We start from the raw sequence: 25,470 nt of genomic DNA, 5'->3' as shown, positions 1-25,470 counted from the left end.
GGCTCAGTTCTATCGTGCTCCACACGCGTATCGATAAAACGAAAGAATCGCACCTCAACACGCGGCACCAACGTCACTCATTCCGTCAAACTCGATCCTAAAATCACGCGAAATTTCACCCTGTAGGAAGAAAAACACCCAAAGGCCAGAGGATCGATGAGATTTCCGTATAACGTTGTCGGCGACGATACCGCACCACCGCATCAACGAGTATAAAAATTTCTTTCCGTCACAAACACTTTATATCAGTTCCTTTGGATATATCCCTAACCAGGAAAACTCGATACAGTTTATATTATACGATTTATTCTCTGTTTTCGTAACTCGATAGATGGTGGGTTTTAGCTGTTTATGTTATTTACATCTTGTTTTATTTTTTTTTCAACCAATTCTCACTCAGGATTCTTTTCCTAGAGTTTACATCGTGTGATCCTCACTGTTCGGAGGCCGAAGGACGTTTCCTTGGGTAACAGAGGATCCTCTTCTTGCAGAGTCTCCGTAATGCGCGCGTTTATCGTTTGCCGGCGTCGCGGCGGTGGCGCACGGCGTTTGAACTCGAAAGGGTGTTCAGCCCTTGTGATTAACCTGTGGTACTTATCTATACCTATTTGTACTATTGTTGAGTCTTAGGTGGACACAGGAAGTGAATTTTGGATGTCCGCGACGGATGCATCGAGGCGGCGCGTCGACGAGCTTGCACTGATCTACAGGAAGTCGGATTTTCATCAGCGACGCGAGGAAACCCCACCACAAAGCCCGAGCACCGCCTCCTTCTGGACCATCCAGCATTCAGTATTTCGAACGAACCGATTTCGATTTTTCCCTGGTGGAAAAATGCTCAAAGATTCTAAGTTTTTCAATATTGTTAAAAATACACCATGTTTTTGGACAGTTCTGAGATGAATTCTGCATTATTTCTGGAAAAATTTGTGTTACTCTAACAATGCCTAAGAATTTTCAAGAAATTCTGGTGTTTCTGGATACAATCTCATGTCTCTCTGTACTTTCTTTTCTGTTGAAAATCTGAAAAACTCTTAGGTTTAGTCTAGCTGACTACTTCTGACCAAGTCCGGCTAGAGGTAAAAATAGAACCAGTTTTCAGAGACAATTCACATTTGCTTAGAACTTCATTTCGGATTAAAAATATTTAAACATTCGATATATGGTGCTTCTATATGTATTTTCTAACGATACTGCATTCTGGAAACTGGAATGGATTTCTAGGAGAAATTCGAGATTTTTAGGAATCATTTGTGAATAACTGTTTTCAAATATAGCTAAAATAATATGCTCATATCGGTGAAAGGATATTTTCAAAATACCAGAATCATTAAGTCTGTTCAAAAATTATCAATGAATGTTAAAGGTTTTTACGAAAATTCGCCGAAATAATTTTCGAATGGAAATTGAGAAGTGTCTAGAAATTTTTTAGAAATTACTACAGTATGATAAAAGTTTTCAATCCGTCAATTTTTCTATTGAAAAAGCTGGTTCACTGCTTCGAGAAACGTGTCGCTCTTCCGATTTTGATGATTTGTACGTGATTATTAGTTTTTCAATGAGTTCCTTATAAATCACCTGAAACGAAGTTTATCCCTACGTCCTAATTTCACTGTAAAAACGTTTGAAATAATTAATTACAGATTCAAGTCAATAGCCTTATGCTCCATTGAGAAAGATATTAACAATATATTCAAAATTCATTTCACAAAATTATAGAGTATCGATTAACAGGTAAAACGAACCCTGATCCATCGAAATTGGGCAAATGATACGTTTTTTAACCGTTTTGAAGTTATGTATAACCAAACATTCTTTATTTAAATTGACGGTGTTCAATTTTTTTCGAATTGAGAAGAGATATTCCGAATGCAATTCTACTCAGAATCAATCAACTTGAATTTGATATGGGAAACCCTGACTATGTCGATCAAGTATGAATGACGAATAATTCATATAAAATATCGTGTAGCCAATAAGTATGAAACATTAACCGATAGCAGGTGAGAAATCTTTTCCCCGACGCACATCAAGGCATTCTCACAATGTTATTGAGATATCGGTGTGAATGTAGCTATGAAGATGAGGGGTTATAACGACCAGAGTAGCCACACGGTACTACGGAGGAGAGGAAGAAATAAAAATTCTGGAGAAAGAAGAAAAAGAAATGAGAAACGAAGCGGTATGGCCGAAGAAGAGCAGAGAAGGGAAGGGACGGAAAGGGAACTGAAGGGGAGAGGAACAAATGGTGATTACGCGTACCCTGGAGCTGTGATTCTCACGTTCTCACGCCCGCAGCCCTGCGGCTTATTAGCTGCAACACCATCATCCGAATCCCTGTTACAGCTCGTGATTTTCAAGTGATCCGAAGATCTCCGAGGAAAGAGAAGAGAGAAGAAGAGTAGCAAAAAGAAGAGAGTAAAAGAGAACAGGACGAAACTTGTGAGGTAAGTTGAGACCAGGCAGGACGGGGTGAGATCGCGATGAGGAAAAGGACAAGACGAGAAAATAAGGTGAGGAGAGGAGAGGAAGAACAAGAGAAAGAGATTTAAGAACAGGGGCAGGACGGAGGAGCACGCGGACTTTCAAACATAAAGCTGCCGCCCAGTCATTAAATCAGCCGGCGAGCCTCGGATGCTGCGCCACCCATTCTATAATACTGCATTATATATACGTCGGTGTATTCCTCTAATAGACACGCATTCCTATGTATTATGTACGCGCTTGTATACACATTTATAAATAGGTATACGAACAGGCTGCGGTTTCTGAGGAAGGTATAACAGAATTCGTTCCGGCAATTATTTCTCTGCATTCACGGAAACGAGAATTGCAGCTAAAGGGATTCAGGGGACTGAAAGGTTCGAAATTTCGAAAATTGCCTCACGTTCGGCTGGTTGAAGAGGGTATGAATGAACTTGAATTTTTTTCCAGATCTTTTTACTCATTGTACCTTTTTGTGATAACAAAATGCATCAAAAGTAGTTCCGATGGAAATAACCATTGAGGTTTTACGGAAGAAGACAAATTGAGGAAAATCTGATTTTACTGTAATATTTCGAAATATGTTTCGTTAATAACAGTCAGGGTCTATTACGTAGTATTGTTTTCTTTCAGAGAAATTCCAAATCTAAAAGAAAGAAGAACTGTGTATAAAAATTTTCAAGATTCGTATTCAAATACTCTGACGTCAGAAGACGCCATCTTGTGGTTGACAATCTACAATCCCAAAATGTTCGTATTTTAGCTTAAAAGTCTTTCCTGTTTAATTTTTTTTCACTCTGAACGAACTTCACGTGATAAAGTGACAGCACAACAGCTTGCGTAGAGTTTTTATGCCTTGATAATTGGTAAAATAAACCTAAAACCATCAGCTGTGCATGCGCCGCCATGTTGCTATATCGCGGCTGAGAAAGCGGAGGGTATAGTAAAACGGCGCGAATATAGATATTATACGATGCAGCTGCGACGTTTGGCTATTAAAAGTGGCTTATAACCAACCCTGCAAGGCATGCACCATGCGAAACTGTCGTTTGGGGGAGAAAACCCCTTAAAGCATCATGGCATAAGCTGGCTACGGTATCTTGAGAGGGGAATATGAGGCTGCGTCGCTGTATACGGAGGAGGCAAATATCAAGATTGGTAAATGAGGCGTGTAACGTCGGAGCTAGACTGGTAGTAAGAAATCAAAAAACAAAGCAAGGCAAGCTGCTCCTCAAGGCAGACGCGGACGTGAAGTTGCCCGTTAGTTATATCAGGTTATATCGAACCGCGCGAATCTTTAGGGGTGGGCGAATAATTCTGTGCACAGATCTGGGCCTGAAATAAGAGCCTAATGATATGGAATTATACACATATATACTTATGCACCGACGGAAGCAGGGCGGAATTATTATAATTATGTGACGGTGAACAGTCGAGATTAATCGACACTTTAAACTCAACGCCCATTAATTAATACAACAGTGGCGTGATGCAGAAAATTATGCAAGATTCGCTGTGTTTTGGATCAGTTTAACTCATAGCTGAGGTGCTCCACTCGACTTGTGATCTCTCGTTCCACACAAACCGCTGCGATATTAAAACGATATCAACGTCTTATGGCGCGCACTATTTCTATATGGAACAATATCCGCAGCGTACCGCATCTACATAATCTTTATACAATAGCGTAGTAGGCAATATATAGGTACAGCCGAAACAAAAATAACTTTCACATGACGGAAACTATGGATTATGTAATATTACATTATACAATTCATTGAACATTCATCGCATAATTTTTCTTAATTATCTGAATTCTGATGCCGACTAGCGAGGCTGCACTGCATAAGGACGAAGAGCCTCGGTCATTTGTATAATGCACGAACCGTGTATAGGTCCGTGGTATAATGCTACTTGAATTATGCCGCTTACCTTCAGCTGGTATCGAGTACATTATCTACAGAGTCTGCAGGCAACGTATATTTATTGGTAAATTTATCGTCTCATAGTCTGTATGGCGCAGTCCAAAGATCTACGTGATGGAAACATTGAAGCAGAAGAAATAAAACCCACGACGTGCAAGTGACAGTTGTCATTTATAACATTTGAACAGATTGAGTTAAAATTTAATATCATTTAAAATGTTGATCCATGTCTCCATTTACAAACAGATACGTCAGGTATCATAATTGCCGAATCGACCTGAGATTCATGATGATATCACCCTGAAACAAGAACCAGAAAAAAATTTTAAAACAATTTCTTAAAACTCATTTGAAAATTGATTCAAATTACTAATCAGCATGCTAATATAAGCTTACGGCGGAACTAGTTTGTGGCACTTCCAAAAGCGACGCAGATTCATCATTGTGGTTGAATTTTATCCACGGCATCCATGCTCCATTAAACTTGGCAGGACTTGAAGTTCTGTCGTACAAACCGCTCGATTGCTGGACCAAAACATCTTGATATTTCTCTATATAACTCTCCATTAGTTCAACTATCTGTGAAATAAAAAATACATATTTATTACACAGTTTATTTACATACCACAGAAAAGTTATACATCATGTATAAATCTGTGAAAACTGTATTTTTCATCAATTTAGTGACTTATGTTCTAGTAACTTTAGGTAAGATCAACATTGTGAACGTCGCATAAGGTTTCAGACTTTGTCGCATAGAAAAATATGTTTTTTTTGTCGTATTTTTGAAAAATCTAAAAAAAAAAACAAAAAAAATGACATGAACTATCGGAATTCTGACATTGTGCTGCCGAAGCAAGCGACAAGCTAATCGTTTTGGCAACATTTTTTAAACATTAAGACACAGTGCGGCATCATGTAAGCTGTTGGACTTTCATTTTACGTTATTCAATCGATGCAAAGTAAAATATTCAATGGGAGATATAAATTCGAAAAAAAAATATTGAATCAAAATAACATGCTTGTAATTAAATATAACGGCCATGACAGTCAGTGTACTATATTTACTGTCAGTGTATAACATTTTTCGAAAATAAGGATCATGTAGCTCGTGTATCAAGCTGGAAAGAGTATAAAATTTTCGAAAAAGCATAAAATAACTGTGTCCTACCTTAGGATGCTGTTCAGATAGGTTAACAGTCTCACAGGGGTCAACGCTTAAGTCGAAGAGGCATCTGCTCGTGCAGTTCACGTATTCTTGGAATGGTGGACATGAAATTTTTGTTTTCAAACGCAAGCTGATGATCTGTTGCGGAGTTGCAACGGATTCAGAAATTTGAGAAATCGCCTGCCCAGCAGCGGAAGATACGACTGACGCTGCAGAGTAAGGCGGATAATTATCCCCGTCGCCAATGTCACCATAAAAATCAGTGTAGTTGATTTGGTTACCTAATGTATTACGAAAAGAAAATCATCAGTCACGTATAATATATAATGTTACGAGTGCAGAAAGTGAGTGATTTCCGAGGAGTGTGACACACGCTATTTTCTGCAAAACCTGTAAAGGAGAGTTTGATAGGAGAAGCAACCAACGTGCCACTCACAACGCGTACAATTGGGATTAGGTAAATTACGCCAATGACGCAGTGAGTAATATTAAATTATTCGAAATTGTGCATGCGTCAAAGAAAGCTCTAGCGCGTAAAATATAGCATTTCAATCGTGCGCATGCGCCACCGCTGCTTCACCGTACTGTTCGGAAACGAGGCACCATAAGCTGTACGCCATACAAGGTTCGAAAATTGAACTTTCCAAACCGTTGTTGGATAAATAATCTATCATGTGTATTGCAAGGCTTTGTTCATATTGGTTGAATCCTTTCCATGTGAATCCATTATGTATTTATCTACTTTTCTTTTTAACGAGTTTCTGGATTTATGTATATTCATTTTTTGTCTGTCCTGACTTCCATCATTCTAATATCTAGTATTACGTATTGCAAAAAGCCATCTTATGATGTGTGAAATTCATCGTATACAATTTCCCAAATCTTTCCTTTTCACTTTTTTACCGTCAATAAACTTATCGTGAGCAAGTAAAAGCACCCCTGGCGAAAATAATTTCTACGTCAAACTATGAAAATCGTAGAAAGTAGTAGCAAATTATGGAAAATCCACGTACTTTCTACGGAAAATGATGAAAAATTCCTATTGGGAGTAGATTTAATTTTTTTTCCGAGAACTTCTTAGGAAACTACGCGGGTCAACGAAAAATTACGAATATCTACGACTTTTTATGAAATACAATTTCAATTTTGTACCCAAACATGAAGAATTTTTTTTATTCCTCGAACCGCGTTGAATTTTATAGAAAAGTGCAAATACTAACAAAAAATTATGGATTTCTACGAAGAATGATGAAAATCTACAATTTTATACGAAAACTAGTTACAATTTTGGACTTAAACCATCTGCTAGATGTAGCATCTCTTGCACATAAAACTTATTACAGACAATTAATTAAGTACCGATAAGAGTTTGGGTCTATATCCGAAGTCTGATCTTCTTATCTTTTTACATTACGATCTAGACGGATTTAGAGAATTTGTCGTATATTTTTGAACCCATCCTATCTCCATTAGGTGAATTTGACGAAAAAAAAAAACTTAGCTAAAAATACTATAATCTACGAAAAACTATGATTTTCAATGAATATTAAGTGCTAAAAGTGAAAAAAAATTACTCAAATCTACGATAATATACGAAGCAGTTTAATGTTTTACGAAAAAGTGAAATAATCTACAAACAAATATGCATTTCTACGAAAAATGAACGCTAACGGGTTAGAGCAGATTACAAAAATCTACGAAAATCTATGAAAAAGTACAATAATCTACGAAAAAATTCTATGCCAAAACCACGCACATCTCCAAATTTGTCTGCTTAATCGTAGCAATTTTCGTAGGAAATCGTAAAATGTAATTTGTAGTTTGGCGTAGAAATTATCTCCACCGGGGACCGCAGCCTCAGTAGTAAAAAAGAGAAACTTCACGTCTGACCAACCTTGTAGAAATTTAAATTTTCCCATAACTGCTCCAGCTACCTTGAATTTTTCATCCACATGCAAGAGAAGCGAAGTTCTAGGACTTTTAAGGCCGTACTTCAATGTCGGCCATTGATCCACCCCGTCGAGTTCTCCGAGGACCTTGACATCCCCACCGGCAGCTGAATACAAGGTCGGCATCCAGTCGGTAATGTGCATCAACTCGTTCGATACTCTCGACGAATTTACGATCAGTGGCGAATAAATGCAGCCAACTCCTCTGACGCCGCCGTCAAACATGCTAAACTTCAACTGGAATGCAAATTTTTATATTTATTTTTATCAGATTATATCTCTTGAATAACTTCGATGACGTGAATATTTGTTCTGATGTTTTTAATTTTCTGCAAATGCAACCCGGCCAGTGACAGAAATGATTTTCGATCAATTTCTTTGTCAGTTTTAGGAATATTATTTCCTCTTATCAGATCTATGTCTTGTTCTGTAATTTGGCAGAGGTCACAAGAGACTCTTCAACTTCCGAATAGTAAAGCACGAATTTTTCCTGTCGCAGATGATATCGTGGCTGAATTTATCCCGTTTTTTTCAGCATCACTCACCCCGCGAAGAGGATAATTGGATCCATAATTCACGTGGAGTCCTTCAGTCTGGGCACCATTATCGGTGGTGAATATGACGATCGAGTTCTCCAGCATCCCGGCGTTCTTCAAAGCCTTTATCGTTCGCCCGACCGAATTATCAAGTCTCGTAACCATTCCTGAGCACAAAAGTACACGTCATGAGCGTCGGAAGAAGCAAAAACAAGGCCCACGGATCAATACTCACCAGCAAATTTCCGCCTGTTGATATCCTTGATGTAACCGAGAGTCAAGTTCACTTCTGTCACATTCCAAACCTCCAGCGGTTCCTCCGGCTCTCCGCTGTGCGGTGCCAGGTGAGCTATCTGCAAGTAAAGAGGTTTCGACACGTCGTGACTTTTTATCACATCCTCAACTTCCTCAGTCAGGAAGTCTGTGAAGTAATCCTTGTTTCTCTCAATCGTCAACTTCTGCCGATCGTCGCGATGCAGGTCATAGCCAGTCTCATTCTGCAAACGATTGTATAACAAGTGCATCGGTTAATCTGGCTAACCTTGATGAACGACACCACGAACTTCCTCCGCAGATGCAATTCAATTTCATTAAACATTGTTGAATATAATTTTTTTGTTCGATGACTCGAAAACTACTGAACCAGTTGAATCCAAAATGTAATCGAAGAGATAAGAACATAGTACCGTTTCGTCCTGCCTGATGGTGTGGTCGAAGTACTTTATGTAGCCGTTGTAGTACCCAACGAAGGAATCAAATCCTCGTTGGGTTGGAACGTGATCTACGGTGTAGTAGCCGAGATGCCATTTTCCCAGCAGTCTGGTGGTATAACCCAAGTTACGAAGGTGCCCCGGGAAGAGCGGAATATCCACTGGGATTCCCCAACGTTCTCCAGTAGTCAAAGGTATCCCTTGCATTCCTGTCAATTTCGAAACAAACATTTACCCTGTTCAGATCCGGTTCTTTTGAATTCTTTAGACAACGAGAGTATCAAACAAAGGAACCATCACGTTCGATGGTTCAGAATTCACAATCAAAGTTAGCTCGGTCGAACTTTATTGAAACGATCTCTCTTGAGTCTAGAAGAAGTCTATTAATCCCGCGAATCAAAATGAAAAACCCGGACTGGCAGTAATTCTAGTTAGAACAAACGCATCGTTGCATCATTTCTTTGGTGTCAGAAACGCAGTATCGCTGACACAATTTCAATAAATTCTCTACAAATCACCTACGGAAGATAAATTCCACTCTTGGTTCCTAATATCTTCGCAAAAATGGTGTAAACAAAATTATTACTGGGGATCATCAATGAACTCCTGCTGTCACATTAACGTTGTTCAAAATTCATGTCTGCTGGCATGCTCTGCTTTTTCGGTATAATTTAGCGAGTTTCGAAATAGCCGGACAGTCAGCCTACATGAGTTGATCAGTCTCCAGATGCAACGCACAGTGTAGCTTATTATTTGGAAGATCAACGATTTCCAAAAAAGATGATTGTAAGCACTCAATCAGACCATAAGATGTAGAGTATCGACTAACGAACAAAATAAGCCCTGGCTTATCGAAATTGGGCAAAGGATATGGTTTTTCAATCATTTCAACTTGCCCATAACCAAGCGTTCTTTATTTGAATAGACAGTTTTTAATTTTCTTTGAACTGGGAAGCGATTCGACCATTGGAATTCTACTCAATTTAACATAAATGTGACATTCTTAACCCTGCGGGATTACATTTATCATTCAAACATGACTAATGAATTACTTATTTGAGAAATCATTTAACAAATGAGTATGAAACAATAACATACAGTAGGTGGGAAATCATTTGCCCCAAGATACATCAAGTAACTCTCAGAATATTATTGAGATATCGGTGTACATGTGGGTATTTTTCAGTTTTTTTTTTTCTTACTCTGACAATAAGAATAAATTCTTTCAACGAAGCTCGACTCAGTCAATCACCTGTGGCTTCAATTTCTGAACCCACACTGAGAATAATTTCATTTGTTATAGTAACTAGAAGAATTGAGTAAAATAGGTATCGTTATAAAAATTGTTTGAATATTGTTGGAATGACGAAAAACGACGTACGCGTAACCATTTTGCGCTATTGTCGATTCTTTTTTGGTAATTGCAACGCAAAATCAGTTTCTTCGGTTTACTCTACGTTTTTAGTTAAATAAGGCTTTAACGTCAATTTATTGTTGCACAAGCATTAAATTTTCGCAACAGTTACAAGAAAATATAGTAACAGTGATCGTAATGAGAAAGAATAGTAACCGATACTAGACTTTCTGGTAACAGCTATAAAACTAATTTTCATTTTCTACCTAGAACTATATTTTTCGATTGTGATAAACAATGAAAATGAAGTCAAGGACTGAGCGGTAACCGGAATTAAAAATTTCTCTCAGTGCAGTGTCAATCGTTATTTTGCAATTTAATTAATTTCTACAGTATCTTATTTAAGAATCAATAATTACCAGCACGCAGAGGATATCGTCCAGTGAGAAACGCAGTTCTGGATGGCGTGCATGTTGGCTGAACGTAATAACGATTCAGTATCACCCCATTTGCCGCCAAAGCATCGATGTTCGGTGTCGGAATTTGATCGTGCCCGTGAAAGCTGACGTCGTTCCAGCCCTTTACACAAAAACCTCGAAGTTAAACATTTATGACTAAATGACTTATGACGTCGACGCCCAAGTCACTGTCTCAAAATTGCTGTAAGCTTCCATTGATTTTGTCTAGATCAGCGTGTTCTAGGTAAGTATGCCAGATAGTAAATGAATACATGAACAGTGAATTTTTCCCGCATTTCAAAAGTTCACCGGTGCGTGAAATATTTAAAAAAATAGTATGTCATTCTATAAGTCATGACATCTAACATGACTTTTATTCACCATACTTTATTGAGTGATTTGGGAAGTAATGCGAATCACAAAGTGCAATTTAGAAGAATAAAAAATACTAATTGCATTCGTAATTTATAATTAGCAGAATAAGCAATACTAATTATATTTGTAAATTGGAAACATAATCAGTATTTTGTTTTTCTGCTAATTACAAATTACCAATGTAATTAGTAATTTCGATGTAATTAATTACACAAAGTAATTAGTGGTGCCCAACACTGATCGGAAATACACTTAATCATTTATTTAGCAGTTTCTAGAAAAGGTCCGTACAACACCAGGTATTATTTGAAATAACGTCAAAGAGTAGTATTATTCAAAAATCTCGTTACAGAACAATTACTGTGGTACACAAAATTATTTGAAATTAATTTGAATTAAGCATAATTAAGCCTAAATTATCCTAAATCATCCAGAATTAATTTATATTAACCTAAGTTTGTGTCAGAATTATTCTCATTTTTGATTTGAGAGAGATTTCTGAATTCTGAATGCTTCTGTGACGAACTCATTTAAATCATTGAGTTCAGTAAATTATACAAAGATTAAATAGGCGATGATGTCAGTACCGAACACTATCTATGGGTATTTCTCATCAAATTTCGAAATTTGAGTCTTGAGTCATTAGTGCTAAGTCACAAGCATTTATTATCGATGTAACATTTTTATTTACATGCAAGTTATTGACACTAAGATTGTCAAAACCACAAACGAGGTATCATACACAAAATGGCAAAACAATTTGAGGTAATGTGCCATTGTTTTCTATAGTTTTTTTCGGATTCGTCATTTCATCGCGATCATTTTCTTATCATATTTAAGAGTGAGAGGGATGATGAGTGTATGAGGGAATGATTTATGCAGTATTCTATCTTAATCGCCTCTTAAGATTGTCGTTTGAACTTCTTTATTCTTTTTCTCTAGCTTATATAGCATGTTTACTTAATGTTCAACAGATCCGTATATAGCGAAAAAAATGGCAAAACAAAAAAAGTTTTTCCCTTATTTTATAGCTATTTTAAATTCATTTTTCTACATTTTATAAACAAAAATATGGAGGAAGATTACATTTGAACACACTTTATTTAGTAAAACTTTGGATTTCTGCGATTAAAAATGTTGATGGTAAAATCCTAACTGAAATTTCGGAATTTGATGAAAAATACCCATATATAGACTGTTATTCGACAAAGGGGTCAAAGATGCGCTTCCTAATGTTGAAATCGCGTTGAGAATATATCTGATTCTCATGGTGACAAAGTGCAGTGGAGGACGTTCATTTTCTAATCTGGAATACGCAAAGCTTGAGTCTTATCTGGAATAGACTTCGTACCACCATGAGACAAGACCGACTGAACAAATTTACTGTCATAAATATTGATATTTTGCGGGAAATGAACTTTGAACAGTTGATAGCCAGCTTTGCTCATCGCAAATTGCGAAAAGTTGGTGATCTTAATAGCATAGCTATGAGAGTTCTACACGCAGATTCCTGTTACCGACACTTACCGACAGTCTCCCTAGACTCAAATCAGTTATCAGTTTCAATTTCAAGCAAATCAGAAAATTATAGAGTATCACTGACGTGTTTCCTTATGTTACATGGAAACCCACATTGCAGTATTAAATAAAGCTATTGCAGAACCTTGCAAAGTTAACAACGTCGATTCGTGGAACATAATTTGTATGCCAATACACGTAAAAGATAAACTTTTGTTCATTTTCATGACCCTGAAAATTTGTTATTTCAGTTCCAACTCTTTTTGCCGTTTATGAAAACTTCAAATATGTTTTTATGAATGTTTCCGTCTGGCACAATTGCACCTGATCAGCAAGGCTTATAATAAATATCGATCAATGAAATTAAAAATGTAAAATATTTTATCATGTAAATTATAGCCCCACAATGCAGCTATACAAATCTAGTACGGATAATGTATCGCACAGAGATAATTTTTTATGATGATTTTCACTCTACGATTCAGCTATTGCATGCCTACGTGCTTTTAGAATACCACTTTGTATCAACCATATGTGTATAATGGTTCAGAAATATTCATTCGTAAGATTACAACAGGATTAAGTACCAATTTTCTAATAAATTGCGCATTATTGCATTTATCATTTTGTTTGTGCGAAATACTTAACATTTATTTCATCGAGTATGTTATACGAAATGCAAGTAAAAACTTTCTTTTTACTAAATCATTAAAAAAAAGAAACTACTGAAACATCTTCAAATATTTGCATCTTGGATATTGTTCTTTTTTGTAACGATTGTAAATATAACATATCTCAAATTATGACATAGAGCATTACCAGATCGTCGGCAATAATGGTGATGATATGTGGCTGATCGCTTCGAGGCGAATCTTCATTCGATTTTTCACACATCGTATTAATTTTCCCACTGCATGAATCTGCACACGATATCACTGACAGCAGACCAATAAGGGCACAGACAGTTTTGGAACGAGGACACTTCATTTTCAGATCTGATGAAATTTCTTTTCTTGCGATCAGACTGATTTTCTTATTTATTTGTATTTATATTGATGTATACGTATATATACACACATAAATAACATACACACTGCGTGTGTACGAATATACATCCCTGACAGAAACGTACTCTTGCATCGATTAAACATACAATATGTATTGCTAAATATTATCACTGGTTTAAAATACTATCCCGAAGCACAATTCAAATTCGATACGTATAAGCATTGCGGATGCCGCTCGCTTGGAGAAATAGAAAGAAGTGAAACTCGGCAAACTGGTTAAGCCTTACAGCTGGCTACAAATATTGGACACGGCTTTTCAACTGACAAACTACCATGCGTTCTAATAAATATAGATGTATAAAATCTGTGTCAAGTTATCGATACTTTTTAAGTCTGAAACTGAAATCGACAATCTCTACGGAACATCTAAGCGACGCGCACGCCGCTCAGGACGAATTGTGAGTTAAATGTCTGTACACGTTCATATATTAAAACAACTCTGTCTTATGTTTGTCAATGAGGTCATAAAACGCTTCGCTTGATGTCACCTTTGATATAGTAACATCAGATTCGCTTATGGAGGGGATTAATTCTCGTGTATTCTTGCACACTGAACATATTTCGTTACGTAAAGAATTCTGAGTTACACTTCATCTACAATTCTGAGTTTTGTATTATTATGAACGGCAGATTTAAAATTTGATACCCAAAAAATACCGAGATTAAGAATTTCTTCATTCAAACGAAAACGGCAAGAAATGTCGATAAGTGGAAAAAAAACTTTTATCAAGCTGTTATATAGACGCACGATTCTCCTTCTAGAAAATTTCTTCGTATCTTCCACAGTTTTCGAAAGAAACTGAAAATTCTTATTTAAACCCCACCGCCTTTTTGTAACTTAAAACCTTTAGCCTTGCTCCAAATTTTTTTACTCGTAAAATTCGATAATTCAAGTTAATTGAAGGAAAAAATTACTCTTGAAAATTTTCTAATATTAATAAGTTTGCGACCATTGAAACTGAACAACGTATCGCGTATGCGCATGCAATCAACTGGGTCAATGAATTTCGTAATTAGTGTGGCGATTAGCGAACGACTGTAGCTTAAAATATGCGGTGTCAACTATAATTTCCTAGGATACAACGTATTATTATTACACGTAAAATGCAACTTGCAATCAATTTAAATACTCTTCTTACTGCGTAACTTTTATAATACCGTATAATATATAATGCGTGAGGTGAAAAAAAAGATTTATACCGAATATACAAATATTATATACTTTACATGATGAATAATATTTACAAAAATCTCTATCGTAAATATAATACGTATAAAATTACATAACAATATACAATATTAATATATAGTTATATGCGTACACTGTAAAAAAATTTCTGTAAAAATTCACTGGTATGAACAATTTTTGAGGTCAATCCGAAGATTTAGCACGAGATAGTGTTACATGAACACCAATAGTGTTGAATTGACAGCAAATCATATTCTATATAGGTCCACACCAGAATATTGTTTACAGTGTATAAATTTAAGAACCTGTAACCTGTGCACTTTAATGTCATAAATTATTCCACGTCGATCATCAAAAAGAGGTTCACCAAACTTCGAATTTCACAATCTATAATTAGCTGTAATCAAATCAGTTTTTGGTAATCTTACAGCTGCAAATATGTCGACGAAATGAAAAATTCAGACATGCGCTGAATTCTGTAATCGACTCATTATCTGTTTTGTGGACAAATTACTTGTACGCTTGTATATAATATTCTGATCACTTAGCTGCAGCTGTGTGTAATTAGAAAGGTTCGTACTCGAACGTTTTTTGTTGGTTGAATGCATCTGTAGCGGTTCACTGACAATCAACGTCGACACATTCGAGGAGTAAGCTCCCTGCACAGTTTCAAACTTATACAATAAATATATTATTATATTACTATTATTATTATTATTATTATTATTATTATTGTTATTGTACTTACATAATAGGTATATATTCGGCACAAAACGCTTACATCTATGCGATAGGTATAATATAGATATAAATATGAGGTGCAAATAAGTAATATAAGATCATTTATGCGTGACAGATCAATTATAATAAGTTGTGGTTAGGTTATTATATTATAGTTGATTGTAATTTTAATCGTCATCGATAAAATTGATTTCCACTAGTTCCTCCTTTTCCTCGTTTCGTTTATTATACTTGCTTTTTTGTGCAGAAGTAAGCTGATCGCCTTTTGCGCAGTTCTGAGCGTCATCTTTGTAGGAGCAACGGAAGCTGGCGGTTATATTTTTCGCGGGAAACGTGTCCCTCAGTCAAAGAAATGCGCGGAGTCCGACGACCAGCAGAACCATTCCCATATGGGCGCATATTGCGATTGTGCTAACCGCCGCCCCGCATTTTGTGTAAGCGTAAGCTCCGGGGCTTAACCAAGGCTGCCAGGTGCCGTTGAAGCTGCGAGGATCCGCGTGCCAGTCGACCGGTATCAGAGCCTGTTTCTCCAAATAGTTGGAGTACTTCTCCAGGAAAAGATCCAACTCCGATACTATCTAAACACGAAAGTGTCGAAGGTGAGAACGACCAAAGATAATCGATTAATCGATTCTCGATTAAATCGTCAGTTCTTTAACGATTAATCGAGTACGATCGATTATTTTTCAAACTCGATTAATCGATCGACTCGATTATATTTCCTCACGATCGGTTTTTGTTTATTACTCCCAGGAACAACGCGATACAATATTAATTTATGTCATTAATGTATCTAATATTATCATTGTTTTACTTATTAAGTACCTATTCGATGTAATAAGTGAAAGTTGAATGAATATTTTCACCTGAAATTGAACAATATTTTGAATAAATCTAAAAATCATCAAATAAGTTTGCAGCTATTGCGTTTAATGGGAAAGCGCATGCGCCGCCGGTAGTCACATGAAATTTTAATAATGATACTGGTCTATTAATAACTTGTTCGGGAAAATCTAAATTTTCATTCTATAATATAGTTGCATTTTTCGACGTCCTGCCACATTGAAAAAGTATCTATAGATGTATAAGCACAAAAAAAAAAAAAAATTAGAAATTATAAAATAAAATAATTTTCAACAAAAAAATATGACCGACTTCAAATCAATTGAACAATATAAATTTGCTCTGAAAAAAAAGAAATAATTTTCTTTTACTTATGAATTGATGAATCTAATTAAACTTTTTGTATTCGGCGACAAATTTCAGTTATAAAAAACTTTCGTCAATTATTATTCCGAAGGAAAACAATCTTTTTTCCAATGTCCTATATTATATATTGTATGAGAGTATAACATACGACTAGAAACAAATATTTGGTTTTGAATAAACGCTTGCCGGTTTGTATTGCGAAAGAAAACTGGCTCGGGACTTTTAACATGCAACTGTATTACCCACCTTAGGAAAATCTCTGGCAATATTCTTCGTTTCGCAAGGATCGTTAATAATATCAAAGAGGCACTCCGTCTCGTTGCAGGTGTCAAAGTGTGACTTCCGAAACGGACCGGGATATACGGTGCATTCGACGCTAGCGTTGAGACGAAGAGGAATCATGGCACTGTACTGAGTGATTGGACCCCCGAGATAAGTAGTAATCGTTTTCGAAACTGCGCTACCGATAACCAAACTCGTATTGTAAAACACATCTCGCATATCACGACCAGATTCTCCCTGATATCCATCGTAGAATCCCCGGTTGAAAGAACCTGAAACAGGCAGAGAACTCTAATAAAAAACTGCTTTCAAGGGATAGACCGGGACTTATCGCGTTTTAGTAACTGATTCAGCAAGTCGTATTTCATTCTTTTTTCACTCTTCTGAAAAATAGAATTGCTTAGAATAATTGAAAATGATTGGGTTTATATGATCGCGGGCGTATGAGCTTTGAGAAAGGTTCGCAAAATTCATATGATAACATGTAAGATGTGGGATTCAAAGCGAGTGCAAATCAACTGCATTTAAATTTATGAACTGTTTTCACTGATTCCACAAGACCAGTGATCGTGAACCCTAAATTTTTCCAATGTTTAAGCAGATTCCGTCACTTACATTAAACAAAAAAGAAGTATAAAATACGATTTGTTGAATAGGTCCGTAAAACAAGAATCTCCACTTTCGTTTCATCCGATTAGCCAGTTTAACAATTATTAGCTAAAAACCTCGAAGGAGTTTGTAACGGCCTTGTATCGCCGCCTCAGTTTCGGAAACCTCATCGATGTTCAACAGTAGCGAATTCCTAATTTTTCCACCATGTTCCGTGCTGAAACTCGGCCACTGGTTTACACCATCGATGTCACCCAAGTCCCCAACTTTACCACCAGCTGCTGCATATAGAGTCGGAAGCCAGTCGGTCATGTGTACCAGTTGGTCTGAAACCCGCATCGTATCGTAGAGCCGCGGTGACCAAATTGCAGCCACTCCTCGGACTCCGCCTTCGTACAGGGTGTACTTTGTCTGTGCGAGTTTGTGATGGTAGATTATTTTATTTTATTACAACATTTGTTTCTTATTATCTCGTACCAAAACAAAATTTGTCAGCCTTTATGACTCAGTCTCTAAGGTTTCTTAATTCTGTATCCCACTCATTCCTAAAATTCAGAAGAAGTCGTTTTATAGCAGGTACATACACATGGCGATTGAGTTTTTTCCGAGAAATTTTTTTCAACATTTTCAAAATAGAAAAACTATTTGCAATTAAACTTGGATATCATTTTGTAAAACGTGCAATAAAAACAAGTCAAAAACGAGTCCATTGTCATGGCGATGATATTTAATCATAGAAGTGGTTTTTTTTATCGCATATTTCACCCTACGCTGACTCAATATCACGGAACAAAAGTGCAACAGCTTGCACGATACTTTCTGTACATGTCTTACCATTTGCTAAACGATCCAAAAACAATCCCCTGATTATCACCCCGACGCCATATTGTCAAGCTGTTTTCTGTTTTTTTTTTCTCTTAATTTGTTTGTAATCTTCAGGTAGCATGTTTATAATAATTCTGTATTGTTTTAACTCACACCACGGAGCGGCCAATTTGAGCCGAAATTACGAAACTCGCCGACGGAAGCGGCGCCGTTGTCAGTCATAAACACGATCAACGAATCCCTCAACATATGCTGGGCTCCTAAGGCGGCCACGATTTGGCCTACTGAATCATCAAGGCGACTGACCATCGCTGAAACAATATGTATTCTAGGAATCAGAACCTAAATCATATGCCATAATGATAAAATTTTTCGAAGAAAAATCCGGAAATCTGTGTACCTGGTTTATTTTATTTTTTTTATTCTCCGTTTCTGCATCTCCAAAAACGATTTTCCAGATCATTACTATTGTTATTATTATTTTAATGAAATTATCGAATATCTGGGTATCTACATACCAGCAAAAATCCGACGGTTAGATTCTCGGATGTGTTTGAATTCGTCGGTCCATAAGTCTTCGCGAGGAACTTCGAGGGGCGGATGAACCGCCAAGTGAGAAACTTGAAGATAAAGAGGACGAGATGGGTCATGTGCTTTTATTACCCGAATTGCTTCGTCAGTAAATAAATCCGTAGCATAATCGCCCTGAGATCCCCAGTCCGGCTCCACTCCTCGGTGCATGTCGAACCCACTCAAATTCTGCAACGAAACATAACAATAATAAAAATAATAATTACAATCGAACCCCTTTCAGGTATGCCCCCACAAGCGATTAGCTTGTGTAGGGTAAGGAAAGGAGGGGTTGGTAACCATTTTTTTTCTTCCATTGAATTGACAAAAAGTGAGATATGCTTATTTAAAAAAAATTAAAATTTACGTACGATGCGATCAGTGAACAGTAAATTTTCTGCCGCTAGATGGCATCTTTTATTATTTTCAATCCCAATATATTCCAATATTTAAAAATTGTTTCACGATTAGAATGACGGAAGGAAATCGGTTAAACGAATCATTAAATAATGAATTACGATAATAATGAGCTGTGAATGTTTATCACCTGTTGTTTGTATTTGTGGTCAAAATAAGTAATGTGGCTGTTATAAAATCCGAGGAACGAATCGAAACCGCGGTGCATCGGCGTGTGCTGTGGCGTGTGATAACCAACGTGCCATTTTCCTATTAGTCTCGTTACGTAACCGATGCCCTTCAGGTGCTCTGGCAAAGTGTGGACGTTCAGTGGAATGCCACGCGGTTCTCCACCCTTAATTCCAGCGCCCTGCATCCCTATAAAAAATCATTTAATTACAAAAAATATTGAGTGGTATAATACTCACAATATTTAGAAATACATAATTCTTATAATATATGTATAAAATTGTGTTTCAACATACGATATAGATTTTGTTTATTATTATTGTTGCCATATTTGAATTCGAATAAGACTTACCATTCTTCAGTGAGAAAAATTTCATTGTTATAGTAACTAGAAAAATTGAGTAAAACAGGTATCGTTAAAAAAAAACTGTTTGAATATTGTTGGAATTACGAAAAACGAGGCACGCGTAAACATTTTGCGCTATTGTCGATCCTTTCTTGGTAATTGCAACGCGAAATCGGTTTGTTCGGTTTACTCTACTTTTTTAGTTAAACAAGGCTTTAACGTCAATTTATTGTTGCACAAGCATTAAATTTTCGCAACGGTTACAAGAAAACATAGTAACAGTGATCGCAATGAGAAAGATTAGTAACGGATACCAGACTTTCCGGTAACAGCTAGAAAACTAATTTTCATTTTCTACCTAGAACTATATTTTTCGGTTGTGGTAAAAAATGAAACTAGTTAAGGACTGAGCGGTAACCGGAACTAAAAATTTCTTTCAGCGTTAATTGTTCTATTTCCTTCAAGTGATAATAATAATCATCATCATATCAAATTAAGGCAGAAACTTACCCATACGGATGGGATATCGTCCGGTGAGAAAAGCAGCTCTCGAGGGTGTGCATGAAGGCAGAGTGTAGTGGCGATTGAGGATTATTCCATTGTAGGCAAGAGCGTCTATATTCGGTGTTGGGATTTGGTTTGACCCGTGAAATCCAACATCGTTCCAACCCTGAAAAAAATACAATTATTCATTTGAAACTTCTCGATCATTGATTCGAACGGTACGTAAAAAAATAAATCACATAATTCCTTAATAATTTAAACTTGGAGTTCGGAATAGGTGAAAATGAATGTTAATCAATTAATATAAAACTAATATTCCAAAGTTTCGATGGTGCTATATTGTTCAGTAAAGTTAGCGGAACTGAAATTTGATGCTTAGTTAATTTTTCACATGCTGTAGATAATACATTGAAAATGAAAAGTGTTCTGCAATATATATGTGTGTGCGTGAGTTTGTATGAATGTACGTATGCGCATATAATTGTCACATATTGCACAGCATATTACCGGCAAACAAACAACCGAAAGAAGAAGAATTATGAGAAGGAGAAAGAAAGGAGGAATGAATTAAACACAGAGCGGCAATTACGTAACCTAAATGAATTTCGTCATCACTTTGCAGGAATTTTATTTGTTTGGCTCGCCGTGAGTCAGATGCCCGTGTCTGCGGATAATCTTCCTCATTGCACGTGCCCCTCTCCTTCTTCGCCCTGGATGCGTGGGCGCCGGTTCTAACATAAGTAGACTAGTAGAAGCCTCCGCATCTTAAGAGGTAATTGCCTTAACTCGGCGTGCATTATTAATCCGAGTCGAGAGTCGTATACCTACGGCCTACCTCAGACTCTCTGAATAATAATACACCGGAGAATATTAAACTCGCAGTTAACAATGAGACGGAATGCTCCTTGATCTCTGAGGCAAAGCCACATTTCTGGCGCATGCAACTAGTAAACAACCCTATCGTCCCGATACAACAGGCCATTTGGGTTCCAAGTTCAATAACTTGGCAAAAACCAAACCGGAGAATCGGCTGAAGATTCATCAGACCGCTCAGAGTTACCTGCGTTCAATGAATCACTTTGTGTTTTTGAGTTCTACCCAATTTTTAACCGGAATCATCGGCTTTCATACTCTTACTCAGGGAAAAGATTCTTCAAATTGAATAAATTTTTTAAAAAACTGATAAATTTCAAATTACCGTACACTTGAACAAATTTTTATTTAATCTGAAGTAATATCTGGTACACTCTTCCATGTTCAACGTAAACAAATCAGTTTGTTGTTTTAGCAACACGATCATCAGCTGTATGTATTTCTACAAAGTATTTATTGCAAAAACCAATTTAATTTGTTGAATTCAAAAAAAAAAAAAAAATTTTACGCCAAGTCAACTCCTTCAAAAAATTATTTTTTTAAACGAAGCAATTCTGTTTTGTTACTTTTTGCGAAATCAAACACAACTTTGCTTAATTTGAATATATCTATGATTCAGATTGAAGCAATTAAAGAATGATATTTTTTACAGTGAATAATCTCTTCTCTGAGTGTTCGAAACCGAGGGACGACCTCGACCATTTTTAATGGTGAACAAATTTACTCGTAACTACCACAATTTTAGGCGGAATTCAATATTTCGAGTATCAGTGTACTTAAAAAAACTCCAACGACTATCGGGGCATTTTTTTTTTTTTTCTTGGTACGATATTGTCGAAACTGTTAAAACGAGGTGAAAATTAATTCGAAAAAAAATTATTCTAAAACCACGCGGTTGAACATATAACAGCTGATAACTACGATTCAAAATCTAGTTAGACAGTAAACTATATTGTAGCATTTGTTTCGCCGAATTATTAAACTTTGAACTCAAGTACCCTAATTTGGATTGATGAAATTTCAAATTCTAAGGTAAAAGATGATGATTACTATAGTGCAACGTTTGAATCATTGCGTTTTGAGGTGTGACGATCTTAAAAACACAAAATATTTCTGCTCATAAAGACTGATATAATTAATCTTATGAATCCGGTAATGAACTTGTTTACTCTGCAAAGCGACTCTTAATATGCACGAAAGCGCAATTCTCTTGACCTCTCTAGACGGTCTACTTTATTTTGAATTTCTTTATTTATAATTTTTAATAACCGTTTGTGCGTAATCTGTTACGTCCGGCCCGGATGTCACAGATAATAAGTAATTAAAAATACATCGTGTTAGGGGCGATTCTGGTATTAGATTACGCTAAAACAAGGGTAGACCATTCGGAGAAGTGTTATCTAATGTCACCCTATTGTAGTAGGCATTCCAGGAAAGCGTTAGCTAACATAGGGAATTTGAAGTGCGTGCTATCAATTAATATAAAGAATCTTTAAAATGAGGTGTTAATAATGCGTGAATTGCTCGGTAATAATATCCCAGCAAATATAATGTTTATTGGATGCATTTAAAAAAAACAAGGCAATTTATAATCTATTTAATACACAATGAATAATGAATTCACGTTTTAATGAACATATTAATGTGTATTAATAATTAATAATAATTAATATTTAATAAAGTGGGAATAAATTGATCAGTATGCGGTTATAAATGGTATTTCTGCCAGTCCCATCAGGTAATGAATGGACTTGCCAATAAACTTTTCAAGAAGCGTTAGCTAACGTTAAAAAACAGTAGTGGACAAAACAAGAAAACATGACCAATCGTTATTACGAGGGGTGGCATGCGAAAATTTGCAAAAAATGCATTAGCTAATACTTGAATGGCCCCTTAACTGCTGCAAGGTTGTTCTCCCACTTTCACTACATCCTTGCCACACAATCCGCCTCCTAAATTGACGTGAAACTACATAGAAATACTTGCAATTCAAATTATTCGCTTCCAAAAATTACGTCGTCGAATTTAGAGGGTTTTTGACATCCCTACTCCCTTCAGATGACATAAGAAAAATTACCGACCCCCTTCCCCCGTGAACAAATCTAGACTTCCTTTCTGAACAGGAATAAATAATCACGCGCAGTATTCATTTTTACCGACCGAAAATAAGTAAGTAAAAAGTTCAGTTCTTTCTCAATAAAATAGTACTCAATAAAGATCGAATAGGCTATTCGTCAAGGAGAGCAAGTGGGGGTTGCTCGAGCATCGGCACATACAGCTCGGGACCAAATATATAGGTATACCTGTGATAGAAGCCACACCAGTCCCCGAGCTGCAGCGCCTCAACGAGTACGCGGTAATAGAAATATTTTTTTTATTGTAAATGTTGTTATTTGCATTTGACGTAATGATTTTTGCACCCCCTCCTCCCCATATAATCGATAACGTGATTTACGGACGCCCGCAATAGACAGGAGAGTCATTATCTTGTGGACAAGTTTCCCGGTATTGGAGGAACATGAGTAATTATAACGCGCATGCGCAGAAAGAAGCCGTGTTGTATTTGAAGTGTGCGCATGCGCCAACCTCGTCTTACCGCACAATTCAGAAAAGGGGCATTTGACGTAGGCTCTACAGACTTCGAAAAACGAACTTTCCAAGCGAGTGTTGAAAAAAAATTAGGTGGGTGAAGTTAAAAAATGCTCTAAAATCAAAATGGCCGCTATGAGCCACTTGAAGTTTTATTTCGGATCGATAATCGTTTTCGGTTCTTCGTAGCTAACAAGCGATATTTATTGCACGACAGAAACAATGATGGTAAGAGTGAATTGAGTATTATTTCAAAGTACAACTCATTGTCAATCTGAAACACTGAGAATGTAGCCTGCAAGCTTCAGACGAAACGTAGAAATGCCAATGGTTCCCTCTTGAAAATTGTAATTACGGGCTTACCAAATCATCAGCCATGATGACAATGATGTGAAGAGGGGTGTTATACTCTGTAGGTTCGCGTCTGTAATATTCGCGATAAGGTTCGCAGGAGACGAAAGCGAGTACGAGTGAAGCAATGCTCGCAAATTCCGCGAATCGCAGCACCATGATTTTACTTGATATCCGGTTTTAATTTGATAGTCGTAATTACCCTCCAGAAATAATGATAAAATTATAAAAATAATACATAAACACTGTTTCAATTCAAACGTGGAATAATCGACACCTCAGGTAGCGATGCACTTCAAGACCAACTGCACGCGGATATGAGAAAGCTCTTTGCCAAGGGCCGCCAAGCTTATATAGCAAAAGGCGGCAGGAAGATGGGGATATCAACGTATGAATGAACCCCAAGAATTGAGGTGGGGATCTGTCAGAGAAGAAACTAAGCTCGTATGTGGCTAATGACTCGGACAATCAGCAAAATACGTGCTCCGGTGCTCGGTCAACTTCATTGAATATATACGTGCAACCTGAGACCTGCCCGAGACCGTTTCTCATACTATGATCTTGCCCCATTTCTTATCCTTCTCGTTTTTCTTTCTTGTTCCTGTTTGTTTCAATTTATTATTCTCCTACGTCTTCTGCTTCTTTTTCTCACTGCAATCGCACACCCAGTTACGTCTCATTGGTATACCAAGAACGTTTTTAGAGAAAAGTTCACCAGGAAGCGAGCGTCTTCATTGTATCTATAAGAAGCTATAAATCCATGTCAACCATAAACCGGCGCACACATTTTACTGTATTCATTGATTTATTCGTGGATTGTTGAGATTACTTATCAGCTGGCGCAATCCAGATTTTGCAATTGACTTATCAAACTTATCATGACTTGCGCACGTGACAATCAAGCCACTGACGTAGTAGGGTGTTTTTTTTATCAATTCTTTTATACGAAAGCAATCATTCGAATAGACAACAGTAAGCAAAACAATTTTCTAAGTAACAATAAAAGAACGTCCTCACGTGGGAGCAGAGGTGAATTTTCAATCCCAATTAGGAGATTCTCCGCAACAGATGCGTGAGAATTCGTTTAATTTCAGTGGTAACCGACTTTCGAGCAGGCCTAAAGGTCATGAATGAAGAAAACAAGACCTCCTAATTTTTCGGTTGAAGGTATAATTCAAATTATTCAAATTTTCGCCCCTTAAATTCATAATTGCTCGCTCCTAAAATTCACCTGCCTTATGTGTCACACCTTC

The 25,470-nt window shown here is 36.7% G+C and overlaps 2 protein-coding genes across 2 annotated transcripts; both read right to left on the bottom strand.

Moving 5' to 3' along the window:
- Positions 1-4,561: 4,561 nt before the first annotated feature.
- LOC124211573 (arylsulfatase B) lies at positions 4,562-14,155 on the bottom strand. Its single transcript, XM_046610777.2, has 9 exons — positions 13,297-14,155; positions 10,546-10,705; positions 8,749-8,981; positions 8,298-8,559; positions 8,072-8,229; positions 7,472-7,763; positions 5,581-5,858; positions 4,806-4,988; positions 4,562-4,709 (listed from the first exon to the last, which is right to left on the bottom strand). The coding sequence occupies exons 1-9, from the start codon at positions 13,462-13,464 to the stop codon at positions 4,668-4,670; spliced, it is 1,776 nt and encodes a 591-aa protein (XP_046466733.1). The 5' UTR covers positions 13,465-14,155; the 3' UTR covers positions 4,562-4,667.
- Positions 14,156-14,737: 582 nt separating this feature from the next.
- LOC124211574 (arylsulfatase B) lies at positions 14,738-24,563 on the bottom strand. Its single transcript, XM_046610780.2, has 8 exons — positions 24,230-24,563; positions 20,411-20,570; positions 19,517-19,743; positions 18,918-19,158; positions 18,553-18,710; positions 17,691-17,985; positions 16,930-17,237; positions 14,738-16,052 (listed from the first exon to the last, which is right to left on the bottom strand). The coding sequence occupies exons 1-8, from the start codon at positions 24,374-24,376 to the stop codon at positions 15,819-15,821; spliced, it is 1,770 nt and encodes a 589-aa protein (XP_046466736.1). The 5' UTR covers positions 24,377-24,563; the 3' UTR covers positions 14,738-15,818.
- Between the last annotated feature and the right edge of the window lie 907 nt (positions 24,564-25,470).

The sequence above is a fragment of the Neodiprion pinetum genome, chromosome 2 (genome assembly GCF_021155775.2).
Source record: "Neodiprion pinetum isolate iyNeoPine1 chromosome 2, iyNeoPine1.2, whole genome shotgun sequence".
Taxonomy (NCBI): Eukaryota; Metazoa; Arthropoda; class Insecta; order Hymenoptera; family Diprionidae; genus Neodiprion; species Neodiprion pinetum.
This window is presented reverse-complemented; position numbering and strand designations above follow the sequence as displayed.

Excerpts from the sequence above, each read along its gene's own strand:
- LOC124211573 (XM_046610777.2), bottom strand. The coding sequence starts at position 13,464 with ATGAAGTGTCCTCGTTCCAAAACTGTCTGTGCCCTTATTGGTCTGCTG. Across the intron at positions 8,982-10,545 it reads ACGATATCCTCTGCGTGCTG|GAATGCAAGGGATACCTTTG; the intron begins GTAATTATTGAT and ends CGAAATTGACAG. Across the intron at positions 8,560-8,748 it reads CCATCAGGCAGGACGAAACG|AATGAGACTGGCTATGACCT; the intron begins GTACTATGTTCT and ends AATCGTTTGCAG.
- LOC124211574 (XM_046610780.2), bottom strand. The coding sequence starts at position 24,376 with ATGGTGCTGCGATTCGCGGAATTTGCGAGCATTGCTTCACTCGTACTC. Across the intron at positions 20,571-24,229 it reads TCATCATGGCTGATGATTTG|GGTTGGAACGATGTTGGATT; the intron begins GTAAGCCCGTAA and ends TATTTTTTTCAG. Across the intron at positions 19,744-20,410 it reads ACGATATCCCATCCGTATGG|GGATGCAGGGCGCTGGAATT; the intron begins GTAAGTTTCTGC and ends GATTTTTTATAG.